General features: G+C 34.9%; 4 protein-coding genes across 4 annotated transcripts; 3 read left to right on the top strand and 1 right to left on the bottom strand.

The window, feature by feature from the left end:
* Positions 1-315: 315 nt before the first annotated feature.
* On the top strand, positions 316-3,908 carry LOC133333401 (protein-glucosylgalactosylhydroxylysine glucosidase). Its single transcript, XM_061541720.1, has 10 exons — positions 316-407; positions 486-841; positions 926-1,222; positions 1,280-1,380; positions 1,433-1,716; positions 1,844-2,082; positions 2,157-2,244; positions 2,456-2,650; positions 2,707-2,875; positions 3,711-3,908. Exons 1-10 carry the CDS (start codon positions 316-318, stop codon positions 3,906-3,908), a joined length of 2,019 nt encoding a protein of 672 aa, XP_061397704.1.
* Positions 3,909-4,573: 665 nt separating this feature from the next.
* Positions 4,574-7,918, bottom strand: LOC133333394 (U4/U6.U5 tri-snRNP-associated protein 1). Its single transcript, XM_061541713.1, has 6 exons — positions 7,810-7,918; positions 6,524-7,452; positions 5,922-6,469; positions 5,101-5,853; positions 4,803-5,028; positions 4,574-4,738 (listed from the first exon to the last, which is right to left on the bottom strand). Exons 1-6 carry the CDS (start codon positions 7,916-7,918, stop codon positions 4,583-4,585), a joined length of 2,721 nt encoding a protein of 906 aa, XP_061397697.1. The 3' UTR covers positions 4,574-4,582.
* Positions 7,919-13,402: 5,484 nt separating this feature from the next.
* Positions 13,403-14,169, top strand: LOC133333399 (augmin complex subunit dgt2-like). Its single transcript, XM_061541718.1, has 2 exons — positions 13,403-13,670; positions 13,706-14,169. The coding sequence occupies exons 1-2, from the start codon at positions 13,403-13,405 to the stop codon at positions 14,167-14,169; spliced, it is 732 nt and encodes a 243-aa protein (XP_061397702.1).
* An 895-nt stretch (positions 14,170-15,064) lies between these two features.
* On the top strand, positions 15,065-16,129 carry LOC133333400 (polycomb protein esc-like; the record flags this gene model as incomplete). Its single annotated transcript, XM_061541719.1, has 3 exons — positions 15,065-15,235; positions 15,285-15,503; positions 15,566-16,129. Coding segments are annotated over exons 1-3 (954 nt in total), but the record flags the coding sequence as incomplete, so codon positions are not given.
* Positions 16,130-16,134: the final 5 nt, after the last annotated feature.

The raw sequence follows: 16,134 nt of genomic DNA, 5'->3' as shown, positions 1-16,134 counted from the left end.
TCAATAAATAAATATTGACTCTTGATTTCCACCGTAACATATAATAATTGTTGATATTTATAAATTATCAAGCACCAATTGCGAAACGAAACGAACATACACATGTTCAAAAGGTCACATAATTACTGATTAATAGAACAATAAACGATCGATCAACGTACTTAAGTATGGCATATCACAAACTGTAATATACTTGTTCACACATAAGATCTGCCATCTGCGAACATACTTCATATAATACAGAGAAGATTTTTATAATCAAATTAAAGTTCAAAAAAATTACCGTCGCAAAGTCGAACTTACTAATTTATAATAATGTTATTTTTATTATTTTTAACGCTTTTGCTCTCTCTGTCACGCTGTATTGATGCTGAAACTAGGAAGGAATTTTTATTGGAAACGACAACGTACGAATAAACACCGAATTGCTTTTTATAAAATACATATGTACATATATACATAAACATTTGAAACCCTTTGCATAGCCTACCTTCGGATCTGAACTTTATGCCTTCGCTGTCGAACGGTCATTTGGGCTTTACGGTTTTTGGTGATGCGATTTTTGTAAACGGTGTCTACAATGGACAGAAAGGAAACAGTCGAAGAGCTCGGCTGCCAAATTGGATAAATATAAGTGCAACTATATACGAAGCAAACAACAGCATACTGGATCCAATGCACAATAACATAACATATGTAATGAATTTGTCGGATGGTTATTTCCAATGGTCAACAAACATGACGGATCGGGGAATTGTGCTGCAACAAAGAGTATACGCGCATCGCTTCTATAATAGGGCTTTAATTTATGAATTACTTGTGGAACGTCAAACTACTAAAGGTAATCTGCTTAATTATTAATGCACGTAGTATGGAACATTCAAAATCTTAAATTTGGTATGGTGTGTTGAATGTATTTGCTCAGAAACTGTGACAATTAATCTTCAATGTAATCCTGGATCTGAAACGGATGCATTCGACCTGGTCCCCATGAATGTAAATGAGAACGAACAGAACATCAAAGTTATTAGAGCAACAACTAAAGAAGTAGAACACAAACTGTTCCAGCCCCATAGCACCGAAGTGTACATTGCATTCAGTGACGATTTACCAGAAAGACAACAACTTCTTAAAATGGACATCGGCCAAGAACGACTCCGTTACCGATTCGCTGTTACCGTCGACATAAACAAACAAGTAGCTCTCGAAGAGCTTCACGAAGGTATGTTGATATGATAATTATTGTGCCACAGAAGTACAAATATATTACTATATCCAGTAATGTCAAACCGGCAAGAAAAACTATTTGATAAACATTGTTCCAACTGGCGAGCTTTTTGGAACAATTTTAGTATAGATGTCAAGGGTCATCTGGAATTGGTGAGATAACATCGAAATACATTAAAAATAATAATTAAATAATTCATTGTAGTCGCAAATTATTAATGCTGGCATTTTCTATATGGCTAGCTCTTTGCCGTCCATTGCTAGTAACATGCCAAATAATCCATACTTCGGTTTAAGTCCAACTGGTTTAGCCCGTGGTCAATTAGATGCCGATTATGAAGGACACAATTTTTGGGATACTGAAATTTGGATGTTGCCAGTTGTTACTCAAATGCACAACGGTTGGTCTAAAGAACTATTTAACTACAGACTTGACCATCTACATGGCGCTATTTACAATGCGAATATCACTGGCTTCGAGGGAGCAAGGTGATGTGTTACATTAAAGCGTATAGGAAGAGAGAAAGCCAGATTTATCAATTTTATTCATTTCTCAAATTGCACAATCACATGCTTTATAAATACAATAACACGTTTTTCACATATACGTAAACAGATTTCCATGGGAAAGCGCATTTACTGGAACCGAAGTCACAAATCCATGTTGTCCCGAAGTGGCAAAACAAGAAATTCACATTTCTGCCGACATTGTCATAGCACTACAAGGATTTTATGAAACTACATTTGATCGCACTTGGTTATGTAGCACGGCTTGGCCGTTAGCTTGTGAAATTGCCACATTTCTTGTCAGCCGAACGGAATTCAATCTGAAGACAAATAAGTATCACATATTAGGTAAGGACTGTGTCCTTTATTTTAGTACTATTACTATTATTTTAGTACTATATTAATTGCATTACTAATATCAGATGTTATGGGCCCTGATGAAGATCATGAACATGTCGACGATAACGTCTATACAAACGTGGCTGTGCAGAAGGCTCTTAGATTTGCCAGGTACTATAAATTCAATTTATTATTTTGCAAATTAAGCAGAGATCAAATATTTTATGTTTCAATTTATGAGAAACAACATCGAAGTCCCAAGACCCCGATTCCCAAAACAAGAACCAATTGTTAATTAAAAATGAATGCAACTAATATTAAATGTTAAAAAACAATTTTGAAAAGCACAAGTAAATTTATGTTTTAAGAACGATTCTTTCAGCTACGTTCAGTCACAGTGTTCAGCTAACTCAAATCATACATCGGTGGATTGGTTAGATCTTGCCAACAACATGTTTATTTTGTATGATCCCGAAAACGATTTTCATCCCCAGTATTCCGGCTATAAAACTGGAGAACAAATTAAACAAGCCGACACAATTTTACTGGGCTATCCTGTGCATTTTGAGATGAATAAGTATGATTCCATCGGTAATATTCTGTACAACAATAACACTCTGTTTTTCGATTTAGTTCTACTCGCCATAATGACCTGAAATTGTATGAGAATGTAACCCGTCAATCTGGTCCCGCCATGACCTGGTCAATGTTTGCTATAAACTTTTTTGAAATCGGTCTAATGAACAAAGCTGATTTTTATTTTTTGAAAGGATATAGAAAATATGTACGACCAGAATTTAAGGTAGGTTTTGCCTGTTGAACAGTAAGATTTTATGTTTATTAAAGGGCTATCCACAATTTGCAAATGTTTTTATAAGGTAAAACCAAAAATTGTCATTAACAACTCATTAAATTATTACGTGGAAAGTACACAAACAAACCTATTGTAAAATGTTAATTTCAAATTTTAATGAAGAAACATTTTTGGCTCAAGTCAAGTTTAGAGGATCCACTCGGATCGCTTTGAGTCCATAAGTATATATATTTTTATGGGGGGAAATGCATACATGCCGATATATGGGCCTTAAATGTTCGGAGAATATTTTGTTTAAGTCAGTCGCTTTACTATTTCCAGCAAGGCAATATGAGTATCATATTAAAGGTTATGAATAGTGCCTTAAAACTGGATGAAGAATATATCATTATAATGTATATAATATATATATATATATATATATGATATATATATATATATATATATATGATATATATATATATATATATCACTGTAATCAGCTTTTAAGGTAATCGGTTTAAGCTTTAAAATGGTGCCCATATTGTCTTAGTGACAAAGGCCCATATCTCGGAAACTATGCTTATGTGGGTGAACATAAAATATATATATATCACTGTAATCAGCTTAAGGAGGACTAAAAATGATCCGAGTAGACTTGACTTGTTCCAAATGTTTCGAGATAATTTTTAACAAATATGACCTAAATGTTTCGTTCAGTTTACGAACATTTTTAAATGTTTCTTCTTTATAGTTAGACCTTATTAAGACTTTGGTTTACTTTATGTTACTAATTTAACAATTTCCAATCCTAATCATGACAAATCTGATGGTACTTTCGAAGGTGTGGAGCGAAACAGAAATTGGCTTCAATGGATCGACAAATTTTCTTACAGGCATTGGAGGATTTTTACAGTCCATAATCTTTGGTTATGCGGGAATCCAATTTGAAATGCGCGACAACATTACACAAATGTCAATTCGAAATCCAGCAACATTGCCGGGAACTAACGAATTAAACATTTCAGGTTGGAATAATTAGAAAATATTACACCATTTTAAAAGTATGTTATACTGTATAATTTTTAAAGGCATAAAATTTGCGGATTCAACATTTGAATTGTACATTAAGAAATCAGAGAGAAATAGTTTAAAGTGTAGCCAACTTGGTAAACACCAATTAAGAATGAATGGTCCACATATAAATCCTACCCAAATATTTACCGGTTTCAAAAGTAAGTAAAACAATGTGCCGTAATTTTATTGTATTAAAAATTTATTTCAAAAATCTTTTCTTTTTTAGTTCTCTTCGAAACGGAAATCTTGATAATACGGACAATCTGAAAGCCTTTTATTACTGCCTTAGGATGTCTTATGATTACAGTAAATGTCGATATATATTTGTGTGAGACATATATAATAATAGGGGTATGGAATATAATTGCTAAAAAGAATAAACTATTGCATTTTTGGAGATGTGATTGAAAATCAATCAAAAACATAGATAGATTGATAGAAAAATCAATCAAAAACAATCTGTGCTGCTGCTGATTTTCACTCGGTTATTCTTATTCATTGGTTTGGTTTATAATCTATGTTTATGTGACTATTGCAGTTTATGGAAATTTTGCTTATTATACGGTATACGTGTAATTTTTTTTAATCGCTCCTACTAGGAAGATAACATATGACTTAAAGGAAATAAAAGCTTACAGTCTACTTAAATTTAGATATTGTTCCGCCTGAAATATTTGTAGATGCTTGTTTGCCACCGCTTAGAACAACATATGGGGTCTTCGTTTCTTTCTGCTTCTGTTGCAGCATGGTAAGTGTCCCCAATGGAGTATCGGTTGAACTCATAGTTTTCATTAACTAGAAAAATATAATAGAAAAAACTGAATACATGGTCGACACTTCTTTCAGAGAATTATTTTACCCCCTCTTGTTCCATCTTCTTTAAACGTTTCTCAATCTTATTCTTGCCCGGCCCTTTGCCATGGAACTTGTGGGACAAGTAACGGAAAGCCTCCTTCAAATTTAAAATGCGTCCATTGTCATCAATGTATTCCAATTTAACATTAGGCTTGAAATTGTCTTTATCCTTGAATTCCATAATGGGACCTCCATGAAAACGATCACGTCTACCAAATTTATCATCCTCTCTGTAAGTAAATGCGACGAGATGTTCAAATTAGTATAGAGATTAAAAAAATAGAAATCCCTTTAAACATTACCCCATATTTTTGTCTTCTATGGAATAGTTCTTTGCTTGCAAATGAGCCATTTTGGAATTGCTAGGCCGATTGTGTTCCTCTTTTTCCAAATAGCCTTTCGACAGGGCCAAACGAAGAGCATTAGCTACGCCGGCTCCAACATCGGGTTCTTCATCTAAAATGGCCACTTCCTCCACCTCATTAACAATAGCATCCAAATTGGCAGGCTTGTTAACTTCATCCGGATTAACCGAGTTCCAAGTGCCATGACCTGGCTCAACGAGATCGTCTTCGGGTTCTTCGGTCACACGATCCTCGTTGGTCTCATTTACTTCAAAGTCCATCATTCCGTTTGAGTCTTCATCTCGATTGCCAGCCATTCCATAAGTGGGTATGTCTCCTAATGTACGACAAAATTCAGCAGTGGCATTGAGAACAATGTTACTTTCCCGACCACCATCAATATCCATAGCATTGTCGTCTTCTTGCTCGGTTTTCACTTCTGTTTTTATGTCTATTGGCAATGGTTTCTTTATGATGCTTTCTTTCTGCTTCAGCTTGCGTGCCTTTGAGAGTATTCGTTCCATGTCGTCGTCCTCTTCCTCGATTTTTAAGTTGGCTTCGGTAGACATCGGAGGGTCCCCATCGCTGGGACTGCGATGACGTCCCGAGCGACTTCCAAAATGTTGTGTTGGATTTTCATCAGCCAGTGGTACCAAATCATCAGCTTTAAGTTTTTGCCGGAGTTTTTTCTTCTTTTTCGGTTTCTTAAAGCTATTGAGATAAATAATAATTTTAGGCATTATTTACATGCAAACATTTAGTTTTCTTATTTTACTTACGTGGCCAGTTCCGCTTCTGTCAAAGTATCGGATGCCAATTTTATTTCAATGTCAGCTAGAGTTTCTAGTTTTTTGCCGGCAAGTTTTGTTTTTATCTCCAACATTTTTCGTTGGTGTTCTCTTTCTTCTTCAAGATTTTCTCCAATGACAAATGTTTTCGTTTTCTTCTTGTTTCCATCTAAATCTTCGTCGTACTTTTCCAAAATGCCCCTCTCTATGGGATTTCCCAGTTCATCATACTGTTCCTCATAAACATTGTAACCATAAGACAGGGGGTTCTGTTTTTTAGCAGCGACATTCTTCTTGTAACGTTCATCATCAATCATATTAACATTGACCAGAGTGTCGTCGGCCTTTTCGTCGAGTACATCGGCGTCTTTAAGTGTCAATATAATCGATTTGCCTTCTGTGAAATCATTTACATCGTGATCAACCTTAAGGCCCTTAAGATGTTGTTCATTGTATGAACGTTGGCGAATCTCCTGTTGCTCCTTTTGTACGAGATCATCAACTCCAAATTCTTGATCCATTTCCTCCAAGAGCTTGGCCTGTTGAATATAAGATTTGTAAGCGATTGTTTATCAAAATTTGTCAAAACTTACCCTTCGTTCGGCTTCCTTCTTTTCATCCACCGCCCTTTTGTTGCGTTCCACCCACTTACTAATGTCATCTACCTCATCGTCCGATTCACCAAGGGTTTTAATTCGAGCAAGACGTTCCTCCAACGCCCGTTTTTCTTTTCTTTGTTTTAGTTTTTCCCTTAACTTTTCCGTTTCCGTTTTCTCTTTCAGATTTTCTGCCGGTTTATGTAAAAATTCTCCCCATTCATCCTTATATGAAGACAAATCTTTTTGGCCCGGTTTTTTTAATTCGGCTGCTGCAGCCGCAGATGTGGTAGGCTTTGACGATGGACCTGAATCCAATTCAAGTGGCTTTAAACCCAATTTGGCTCTTAATTTGTTGGTTTCTTCTATAGAAAGACAGTCGCCAGCGCCGTTTTCCGGTATTGGAGAAAGGTCGCGCTCTTGAGACTTGACGATTTCTACAGATTTGGATCGTTCGCTCTCCATCGATAGAGCCCTTTCTATATCTCTGTCTTCATTGTCCTCCCGACGACGAGTATGTCTATCCCTATCCGACCTTTCTCTTTCGCGGTCTCTTTCTCGACGTCTTTCATAGTCCCTTCGCCGTTCCCTATCAATATCGTCGCCAGCATCCCGTTCTCTTTCTCTTCTCCGAACTTGGTCCCTTTCGTAACGTTCTCGTTCACGTTCTCTTTCGCGAGCTATTTCTTTTTCATAAGCTCTTTCGCGTTCACGTTGTCGTTCTCGATCCCTCTCCCGATCACGTTCTCTTTCACGGTCTCGTTCACGATCCTTATCCCGCTCCCTCTCATATTCACGCCTTCGACGATCCTCTTCATGATCATATTGCTTCGATAGCTGAGGCGGTGGGGGAGCACTGCGATCACGTTCCCTGCTTCTACTTTTAGTACTGCTATTGGCCACAGGTACTTCAATACAGTCTGAACCTGAAATAACGAAAATTGGTTAGGTCTATATTTGTGTACTGCAACTCTATGTTATCGACTCAAGTTAAACCCGTCAACACAGTATCTCAAAAAGTTATTTTCAACCCAGATTACCTCATGGTCATCGAGCCTGTAAGAGAAAACGAAAGAAAATACGATGATTTTGAGGGAACCCATAGATATGTGTGAGTGCAGAAGGAATAAAACTATCCTCTAAAGATGCTTCACATAACAAAAATCGCTTAACTTCTATGGTTGCTAGGCTTTATTCCTCCTTCCGGACACAACACACTTCCCCAAAAAAGCGTTATCTTCCCAAACCCATATTGACATTTCCAGCCAAATCAAACCACTTACTGTCGGAATCGGACTCTGTAACCGTAATAACATGTTTCTCCTTGTGCTTCTTATGTTTCTTGTGCTTTTTATCCTTTTTGTGTTTTTTGCCGCTCGAAGAAGAACCCATTATATATTTCTCTTCGTATTTGGATATTTTCTATATTCAGTAGACAGAATAAACGTTTTGAGGATAGATGGGAGAGAGAAAACACTAGTTTCTTCTTCTTTTTAATGTTAATCGAGTGGATTAATACCCCCTTACTCAAGGAAATTGAAATGATGACACACTCTTCTAAACACTGAGAGTGTTAAGGCCCCCACACACTATCCATGGCACAATACAAGAGATAGGTTAGTGGTACTTGCTGATTACAACTTGTTGCTTATAGTGAGTGTCCCTATTCTGTCGAAACGATGACTCAATTAGTAATGTTTGGAAAAATACAAAAAAATAAATATTTTCAGACTCAGTTGAAAGTTGGTATAATCTTTCCGAGGTTTAGTAAGAAATATAATATTTGCAACCCCATTGTGTGAGAAAGCTAGTTTTTTTGCAATATTTTCCTTATTAAAAAAATCTAAAATATATTATATAAATAAAACAGATAGATATGTTTATATGTAAATATGAAATTATAAGACATTAAACAAGACTACAATTATCACCTCAGCTCATTGTGCGAAAGCAATAGGGCTGCTACAACAACAACAACAACAATTGGTCTGTTCCCGTACTGCAAGAATCTACTAGATTTTACTATTTTCTTCGATATCATAAAGGAAAATTCGTTATCGTAGTAAAAGTAGTAAATTCTTGCAGTACGGGAACAGACCGAATTCTAGCAGTGCGGGAGCAGACCAAATATGTATTTTGCCCAAAATTCTAATTTTGAGTCGTAAATTCAGTTGTTTTATTTACTGAAAACTTATTAATGTTATATTATTATTTTATTCGTTCGTGTCATTTGGTGCACATCTTGAAATCGGACGAATAGCAAACGATACAACAACCACATGGAGATTTTTTGTTGTAAGTTGTATTAAGAGCTAAGCAGAATACTCGCGTTGAGCCATCCGTCGCGTTATATGTTATCGAAAATATAACAACAACAAGGAAACGATATGCGTTTATGTTATCGTTTCATTTTGGTTGTTGTGGATGGCTCAACGCGAGCATTCTGCTTAGCCCAAGGTAGATATACAAGGTAGCCGCATCGGCGAATTTCTACAACAAACATCGGTTGTTGTATTTTGATATGTCAAAAATATTTTGCCAAAACAAAGAGATTGACAAGATTTTTTTACACAAATTTTTGTAGAAAATGTTAATAAAAGTATTGCCAAAAAAGCTCTTCGAAATTCGGAGATTTTCATTCATAATTTTGTTTTTTAATTTTTTGGTTCAACATTACAACAACATTTTTGACATTTATTTGTCCAACAGCTGGGCCGATGCGGCTACCTTATTAAATATACCTTGGCTTAGCCTTAAAAGAGAGTCAAGCGAGAGAGCAAGTTTGACAGTTAAACAACAACAATCTTACTGGAGTTTACTGAAAGAATTTTATGCAGTAAGATTTTGCAAACTCAGCCATTTTGGAATCAGCTGTTTTATGACCAAACACAATTTTCAAAAAAAATTTTTTGTTTTTTAATTTGCAAAGTTCGATTTGCATAAAAATTACATAAAATGCATAAGTAATGCATAGTTTAATTAAATTAGAAAATAATTCTTTATATTTTTAGGCAAATTCAAGAAAGAGGACAATTTATTGATGCGGGAAGCTTAAATGTTCCCGGGGAACATACCAAATCCATTATTCTTAATTTTATTTTTAATATTAAATGCAATACAAATAATTGTGTTCGTCCTATGTTTTTTTATTTTGGCTCAAATAAAATTGTTTTCTTGAATCAGCTGCTTATTTGTTGAATCTTACTAAATGTCTGTTTACTTTTCTCAGTATTATCGCAAAAGAGAGTAAAAACGGCTTTCTCTCTGAACTAGAACTTACTGAGTTAATGTTACTGGAAAAGTAACCAGGCACTCTTAATTTCATTTAACAGAAAATGTAAACAAACAAATTATATTTATTTTGAAAATGTAATATTTTCGAATCCTCAAAATAAAATTGAAAAAACATGAATGAAAATCTATAAAATTTCTATCGCTTCCATATCCATAACGTGTAACACATCAAAATGCCGGGAGTTATTCCATGAAGAAAGATTTGCTTCTTCAAACTTTCCCAGCAGGCATTTTTAAAAACATAATTTGTCATTCATATTGGCACTAGTATTACGTTGGAATCAAATCAGCTGGGTTTTGCTGTTACCTTTTATAATTATGATAATAAACTATATTAAACGTTTGCAATCGTTTCGTACCGTACTTTTCAAGAGAACAAACAAAAGAAAACCACACAAAAGTTCTTTCGTTTTGTATGCCGTACTCAGGTGTATATGAAAATGCATTTTAGTTTTAATAATTGGTCTGTTCTGTAAATGTATTTTATGTTTTAAAATATATTATTTGTACCATGGATTTGTACAATCTTCAGTCTTATTCCAGATGTTTAAACATATCTTTTAATGCATTCAATCGAAATAGCTCTTCCCTCAATTCAATGTAATCTAAGTACGACAGATTGCCGTTTTGCAACTGGAAATTTTTTACGTGTAGAACTCTCATGAGTTCTTTTTGTTTACGCACAATTCCTTTGTCATCTGAGGGCTCGGGACTACCCTTTACCTTCTTGTAAGTTTTCCCCTTCTTTGCTTTCTTGCTGGAGGTCTGAAAGTGTATATGGATGTAAAATATTTTGTTGTTGTTCTGCCTCATATCATTGCATACCTCTGAATCCATATCAACAACGTGCGTATTGATTTCTGAACCTGTATCAATTAAAAACGTTCCACTTGGTGTGAATAGGAGAACAAGCCAACTAAACAGGGAACTCAAAACAAAATGAAATAGTTTACGAATGAGGTGTGATGCAGACGTCACAAAGGTCTAGATTATCGAGTTATCGATATGAGATATATATGTTGGTCTAAAAAGGGGTAAGCAAATTAGATCCGTCGTGTTGTGTTATATTTTAACTATTTGTGCGCGTTAACGCGGTAAGAAAAAGTCCTTAACTGCGTTTATATTTAAAAAATCGACTCGAAAAAGATCAAAATTATGAATGAATTAAAAATCGTAAAAAAATCTTAAGGGGGAACACGTTCGAAGATTCAGGCTTGGCCTCTTAAATTGTCTTCGTATGAAATGTCAATGTTTAAATATCGTATCAGGGTCGTATCATATCGTGCGTATGCGTACGATTTTATTCGCGTACGATTTTACCTCAAAAGTTAAATACATGTTTTGACAATGCGTATATTGGATTTTTTTTGTTTGTTGATTTTCTATAAATGTTTTGTTTTTCTATAAATAAAAACATTTTCGGTTAATTAAGAATGAATTTCAATAAATAAAATAAAATGTTTTCATCCATTATGGCCGTTTTCAACTGACACACAAGTAAATAAGGTCCTTGCGTATTTAAGTAATACAGACGTTTAAAAAGTCTGCTTTTCCACAGGTAAATTTTTATTTGGCAAATACTGAGTTTTTTGTTTGTTGATTTTCTATAAATGTTTTGTTTTTCTATAAATAAAAACATTTTCGGTTAATTAAGAATGAATTTCAATAAATAAAATAAAATGTTTTCATCCATTATGGCCGTTTTCAACTGACACACAAGTAAATAAGTTCCTTGCGTATTTAAGTAATACAGACGTTTAAAAAGTCTGCTTTTCCACAGGTAAATTTTTATTTGGCAAATACTGAGTTTGAGAGGGGTGCGAGGAAGAAAAACAAAAATTTGCCTGTTCAGAATTTGCCGTACACGCAAATTCTGCTTTGCTCTGTTCGTTGAAAACAATTTTGTTGACATTTCCTTTTGAACCTATTCGCTTTACTGACACACAGCCGGCTTTTGTTTACAAACCTGTTGCTTTAATTTGTGCAAGTGAAATTTAATTTTTAATTTTTGCAATTTATATAATAAAATATATAAAAAATAAAATATTAAAAAAAATCTTTAAAATGCAAACACTTTTGACGTTTTTTTCTTTCTTTTGTATTTTGATTCGCAAATTTGGCAAAGAAAAATTTGCTAATGGAAAAGCAAGCAAAAATTTCAAAAGAGAAAACAAAAAATTTGTCAAATAAAAATCTACCTGTGGAAAAGCGGACAAACCCTATGAAGGTGAGAAGATGGGTATTTTAGTACGAAACGCACTTGATTTTGGACGCCGTCATCCTTTATTCTTTTATAATAAAAATAAGCCAACTTACTTATACGTCACGTTAATCCAGTTCACAAATCCAGTGGATTATATTTGACGTATACGTAATGGAATTGACGTGTGAGATTGAGTGGATTTAGTAGTCTAAACGTAGCTTTAATATGCCAATATTGAAGTCCTCTTGTGTGAATCGATTGGTTTTTACAAAATGTTTTTGATATATCAATTTTACTACAACAGTCAGTTTCTTGTTGTAGAAATTCGCCTATGCTACTACCATGGACATACCAAAAAATAAACACCGCCGTCCATAGTAAAATGTAATACCGCCCTAACTTGAAAAACTGTACTTGAACTTGTCGCCATAGTCAAATATGTATCGACTGTGACTTTACTATGGATACGTAGAAGTATGATCCAATAATAAGGTCGTCCGACAAGGCCAGATGATTTCAACCGAGCTGTCAAAATGCTTTCGATTTTGACTGCAATGTGTGAAAATGTAAACAAAATATTTGACAGTATGGGGGATTTTAATCCAAAATTGTCGAAAACGATTGCTTCTGACCCGACCTGTTTATTGGATCATGCGTAGAAGAGGGCAAAAGTTGACTTTTCGATTTTGTCGAACATGTTCAAAACCGAGTTTCCACTTTTCTATTTATTAATAATAACGCCGTCAATACAGTCAGTATGGCTTGGTTCTCTTTAAGGCGGTTCTCATTTAGTCTCCATCCCACCTCATTCGTAAGTGTGGTTTTATATTTATCGGGATCGGTGTTGAGAGTTTCTCTCTCTCAGTGGTAAATTGTGAATTGTGTTGGAAAACATTACCACAGGTAGGAACAAAAAAGTACGAAAAGGTACCTAAAATTCTACTTGAAATGATAATAAATCATAATTATCGAGAAATATTGGCCAATATTTATACCAGTTATTTGCATAAATAATATATGTTATAATTTAAGGGTAATGTATTCACGAATAATAAAAAATCTAAATTTTGTTTTGGTACGTTTATGTCAATTCGTTCCTTTTGTGAACAAAAAGTACGCTTGTTACAAAATTTAAAATAGCGCAACTCTAATTACTCTCTCAAGAGAGAGAAACTCTCAACACCGATCCCGATCCCGACAAATATAAAACCACACTAAGCAATTCGGTTCTCATTTAGTCGCCATTTTGTCTTCTCCTCCTATTCGTTGGAAGGTGGAACGTTTTTCATTTTGTCTTCAGTCTTTGAAAAAGGCGCTGTGAAGGCGGGATTGTTTTTTTGTTGTTTATTTTTTAAATTGATAAAATCATTGAAACCAAAATGGATTGCAATAACGAAACAACGCGAATATTAAATTCCGAGACAATAGAACAATTGCAAAAAGCTCGTGATGAGGAGCTTGCTAAGGTACGCAAGTTGCGCCTTGTCCTGAAAGAACTCAAACAGTTGAACTGTAATAAAATGTTAATTCCCGACAAAGAGCAAATCGAAAAAACTTTGAAAGTCATTAAAATCGGTAACTATTTATACTTAAACGAGAAAAGGAGTGAATGTCTTTTGGGTAAATATAATTGTCACTTACTGGGGAGTTTTTTTTTATTAACGCAAATCTGTCCATTTTAGACTTGAACGAACTGTGCAAAGTCAATCTTAATTACACGGAAAGAAAAGCCGTGAGGCAGCAGTTATCAGAGAAATTGCATGCTAATTTGACTCGTATACAAGATTTTGGGACTAAAATGAGGGATGAACTGCCCGAATTGTTTTGTGACTCCGAGTCTCCGCACGAAGAGATATTAAGTCTGGAAATGCAGAGAAAATCGGACTGCGAACATCTTGCCTCTTTGCGGAATAAAAAATGTCATTTCTTAAAAGTGGCGGCTGATTTAAAAATGGGACCATATCTGGCTTACGAACTGGATGTTGCCTATGCCAAGGCTCGACAAAATCAAACTAAAGTCAATGTCTTACGTGGATATTTCATTAATGAGTTATTATCCCGAACTGAACATAGTCTAAAGGCTATAAGGGAAGTAGAAACATATATTAATGATGACCTCGAAAATGAATTGTACACAAGCAACTAACCTTTTCCAAAATATGAGTAGTAGTAGAAGTAGTTTTTATTATGGAATTTACGATTGTATGAATTTATGTTTTCAATTTTTTGAATTATTATTACTTTTGTGTAGTTTATCCTTTATTAAATTAAGCACTTCATATGCATTTTATAATGGCTTAATGGCTTTATAATTTATCTTTAATGGGCCTGAAGGCTTTGAATTAAAGTTTAATAAAATTGAATTGAAATTGTTAATAAAATGTTGGCGAGACCAATAATTTACTATTTTATTTAAATATATACTATTTTACTTTACACAAAGAAACGCAAAAGCTAATTTCAGCCGATGACTTACGATCAAATGTGATAAATAGATATATGTATAACTTGCTTAGATATGGTATAATAGCAGACTAAAAGTAAGTAGTGTATATATGCCAAACATTTCATTTTTGACTTTATGAGTAAACAGTTTTTTTACGTATGGCGGGGACGATAACTCAAAACCTGTTAATCCAACCGAGCGGTCTGTTTAAACCGGAAACTGTACGATTTGAAATATATGAATATATTGACTACCAAGCAGATCTATTTAAAATATTTTTTTCCTTTTCCCAATTATCGATATGAAAATCTGCATTGTCAAAAGTTTTTGACAAATCAAGTGCTATAAGAACAAAAATAATTATTGATGGCTTCGGAAAACCAGCAATTCTATTTTTATTAAAATTACCAGTGGGTCTTTTGTCCTCCCTCTATTATATGCTGCACTTCAGCACTTCTATTGAAGTCGTTCGTATCACACACCATACAACAAATCGACATGTAACCATTTTAAAGCGTAAGCACAAACACACAAACTTTTATGTATTCATATCATATGGCGTACAAAGTAGTACATCAGGTTTAGACAACAAGTAATGCTGGATGAAATCGAGGAAAACAATGCCGAGGATCCTGTATGTATTGACCGACAGGGGCACGACTCCGATGTTGATGATAAGGATGACACGGTGAGCACTAGCACCGCAACGTCTCATAGCAGTTCGGGCCTTAATAAATTCCCTCGAAAGAGTAAGACAACAAAAATTGTAAAGCCGTCGTTTAGGTACATGTAGGTTTTTAAATGTGCATAAATAGAAAATTTCAAACGGTCTAACACATCTCCAACTTTCCAGTTGTCATCTGCGAGAGGATCACGGACAACCATTATTCGGTGTACAGTTCAATCATCATTTATGGCAACAGGCAATATTTGCATCGGTTGGAAAGGATCGAATATCCATTTATGAGTGCACGGAACCGCCTGAAGATGGCAGTGGCGGGGTAAAATTGTTGCAATGCTACGCTGATCCCGATGTAAGTCAGAGTGTGTGACATCATGTTCAAATCTAGATAAAATATATTCAATTTGTTTATAGCCAGATGAAAACTTTTACACTTGTGCCTGGTCCTACGATGTGGAGACATCTGAGCCAATTTTAGCCGCAGCCGGATATCGCGGAGTTATACGTCTTTTCAACATTTCAAAAAATATGAGCAACAAACACTTCATTGGCCACGGGCATGCAATAAATGAATTGAAGTTCCATCCAAAACTTCCATACATTTTGTTATCTGGCAGTAAAGACCATTCGTTGCGTTTATGGAATGTTAGTTCAGATGTGTGTGTAGCCATCTTCGGCGGTGTTGAAGGCCACCGTGATGAAGTTTTGTCTTTGGATTTTGACATTAAGGGGGATCGAATTATGTCGAGTGGAATGGATCACTCACTTAAATTGTGGTGTCTTAATAAGCCATCCATTCATGAGGCTCTACAGAGCAGTTGTCATTACAATGTGAACAAGAATGCGGCACCATATCCAACAATTAAAGAACACTTTCCTGATTTTTCCACCAGAGATATTCACCGCAACTACGTCGATTGTGTTGTCTGGTTTGGAGACTTTGTCCTGTCGAAATCCTGTGAAAATTCCATAATTTGTTGGAA

Source organism: Musca vetustissima, unplaced genomic scaffold (genome assembly GCF_032173495.1).
Source record: "Musca vetustissima isolate MV318-11 ecotype Yass unplaced genomic scaffold, APGP_CSIRO_Mvet_v1 utg4915, whole genome shotgun sequence".
NCBI lineage: Eukaryota > Metazoa > Arthropoda > Insecta > Diptera > Muscidae > Musca > Musca vetustissima.
The sequence above is the reverse complement of the archived record's forward strand: the minus strand, read 5'-3'. Positions and strand labels throughout refer to the sequence as shown.

What these genes read in the sequence shown, in the direction of transcription:
- LOC133333399 (XM_061541718.1), top strand. Translation starts at nt 13,403, where the DNA reads ATGGATTGCAATAACGAAACAACGCGAATATTAAATTCCGAGACAATA. An exon ending in TAATTGTCACTTACTGGGGA is followed by an intron (nt 13,671 to 13,705) that starts GTTTTTTTTTAT and finishes TGTCCATTTTAG; the next exon opens with ACTTGAACGAACTGTGCAAA.
- LOC133333394 (XM_061541713.1), bottom strand. Translation starts at nt 7,918, where the DNA reads ATGGGTTCTTCTTCGAGCGGCAAAAAACACAAAAAGGATAAAAAGCAC. An exon ending in ATAGAAGACAAAAATATGGG is followed by an intron (nt 5,029 to 5,100) that starts GTAATGTTTAAA and finishes ATTTACTTACAG; the next exon opens with AGAGGATGATAAATTTGGTA. An exon ending in AGAAGATGGAACAAGAGGGG is followed by an intron (nt 4,739 to 4,802) that starts GTAAAATAATTC and finishes ATATTTTTCTAG; the next exon opens with TTAATGAAAACTATGAGTTC.
- LOC133333401 (XM_061541720.1), top strand. Translation starts at nt 316, where the DNA reads ATGTTATTTTTATTATTTTTAACGCTTTTGCTCTCTCTGTCACGCTGT. An exon ending in TCTCGAAGAGCTTCACGAAG is followed by an intron (nt 1,223 to 1,279) that starts GTATGTTGATAT and finishes TACTATATCCAG; the next exon opens with TAATGTCAAACCGGCAAGAA. An exon ending in ACTGGCTTCGAGGGAGCAAG is followed by an intron (nt 1,717 to 1,843) that starts GTGATGTGTTAC and finishes ATACGTAAACAG; the next exon opens with ATTTCCATGGGAAAGCGCAT.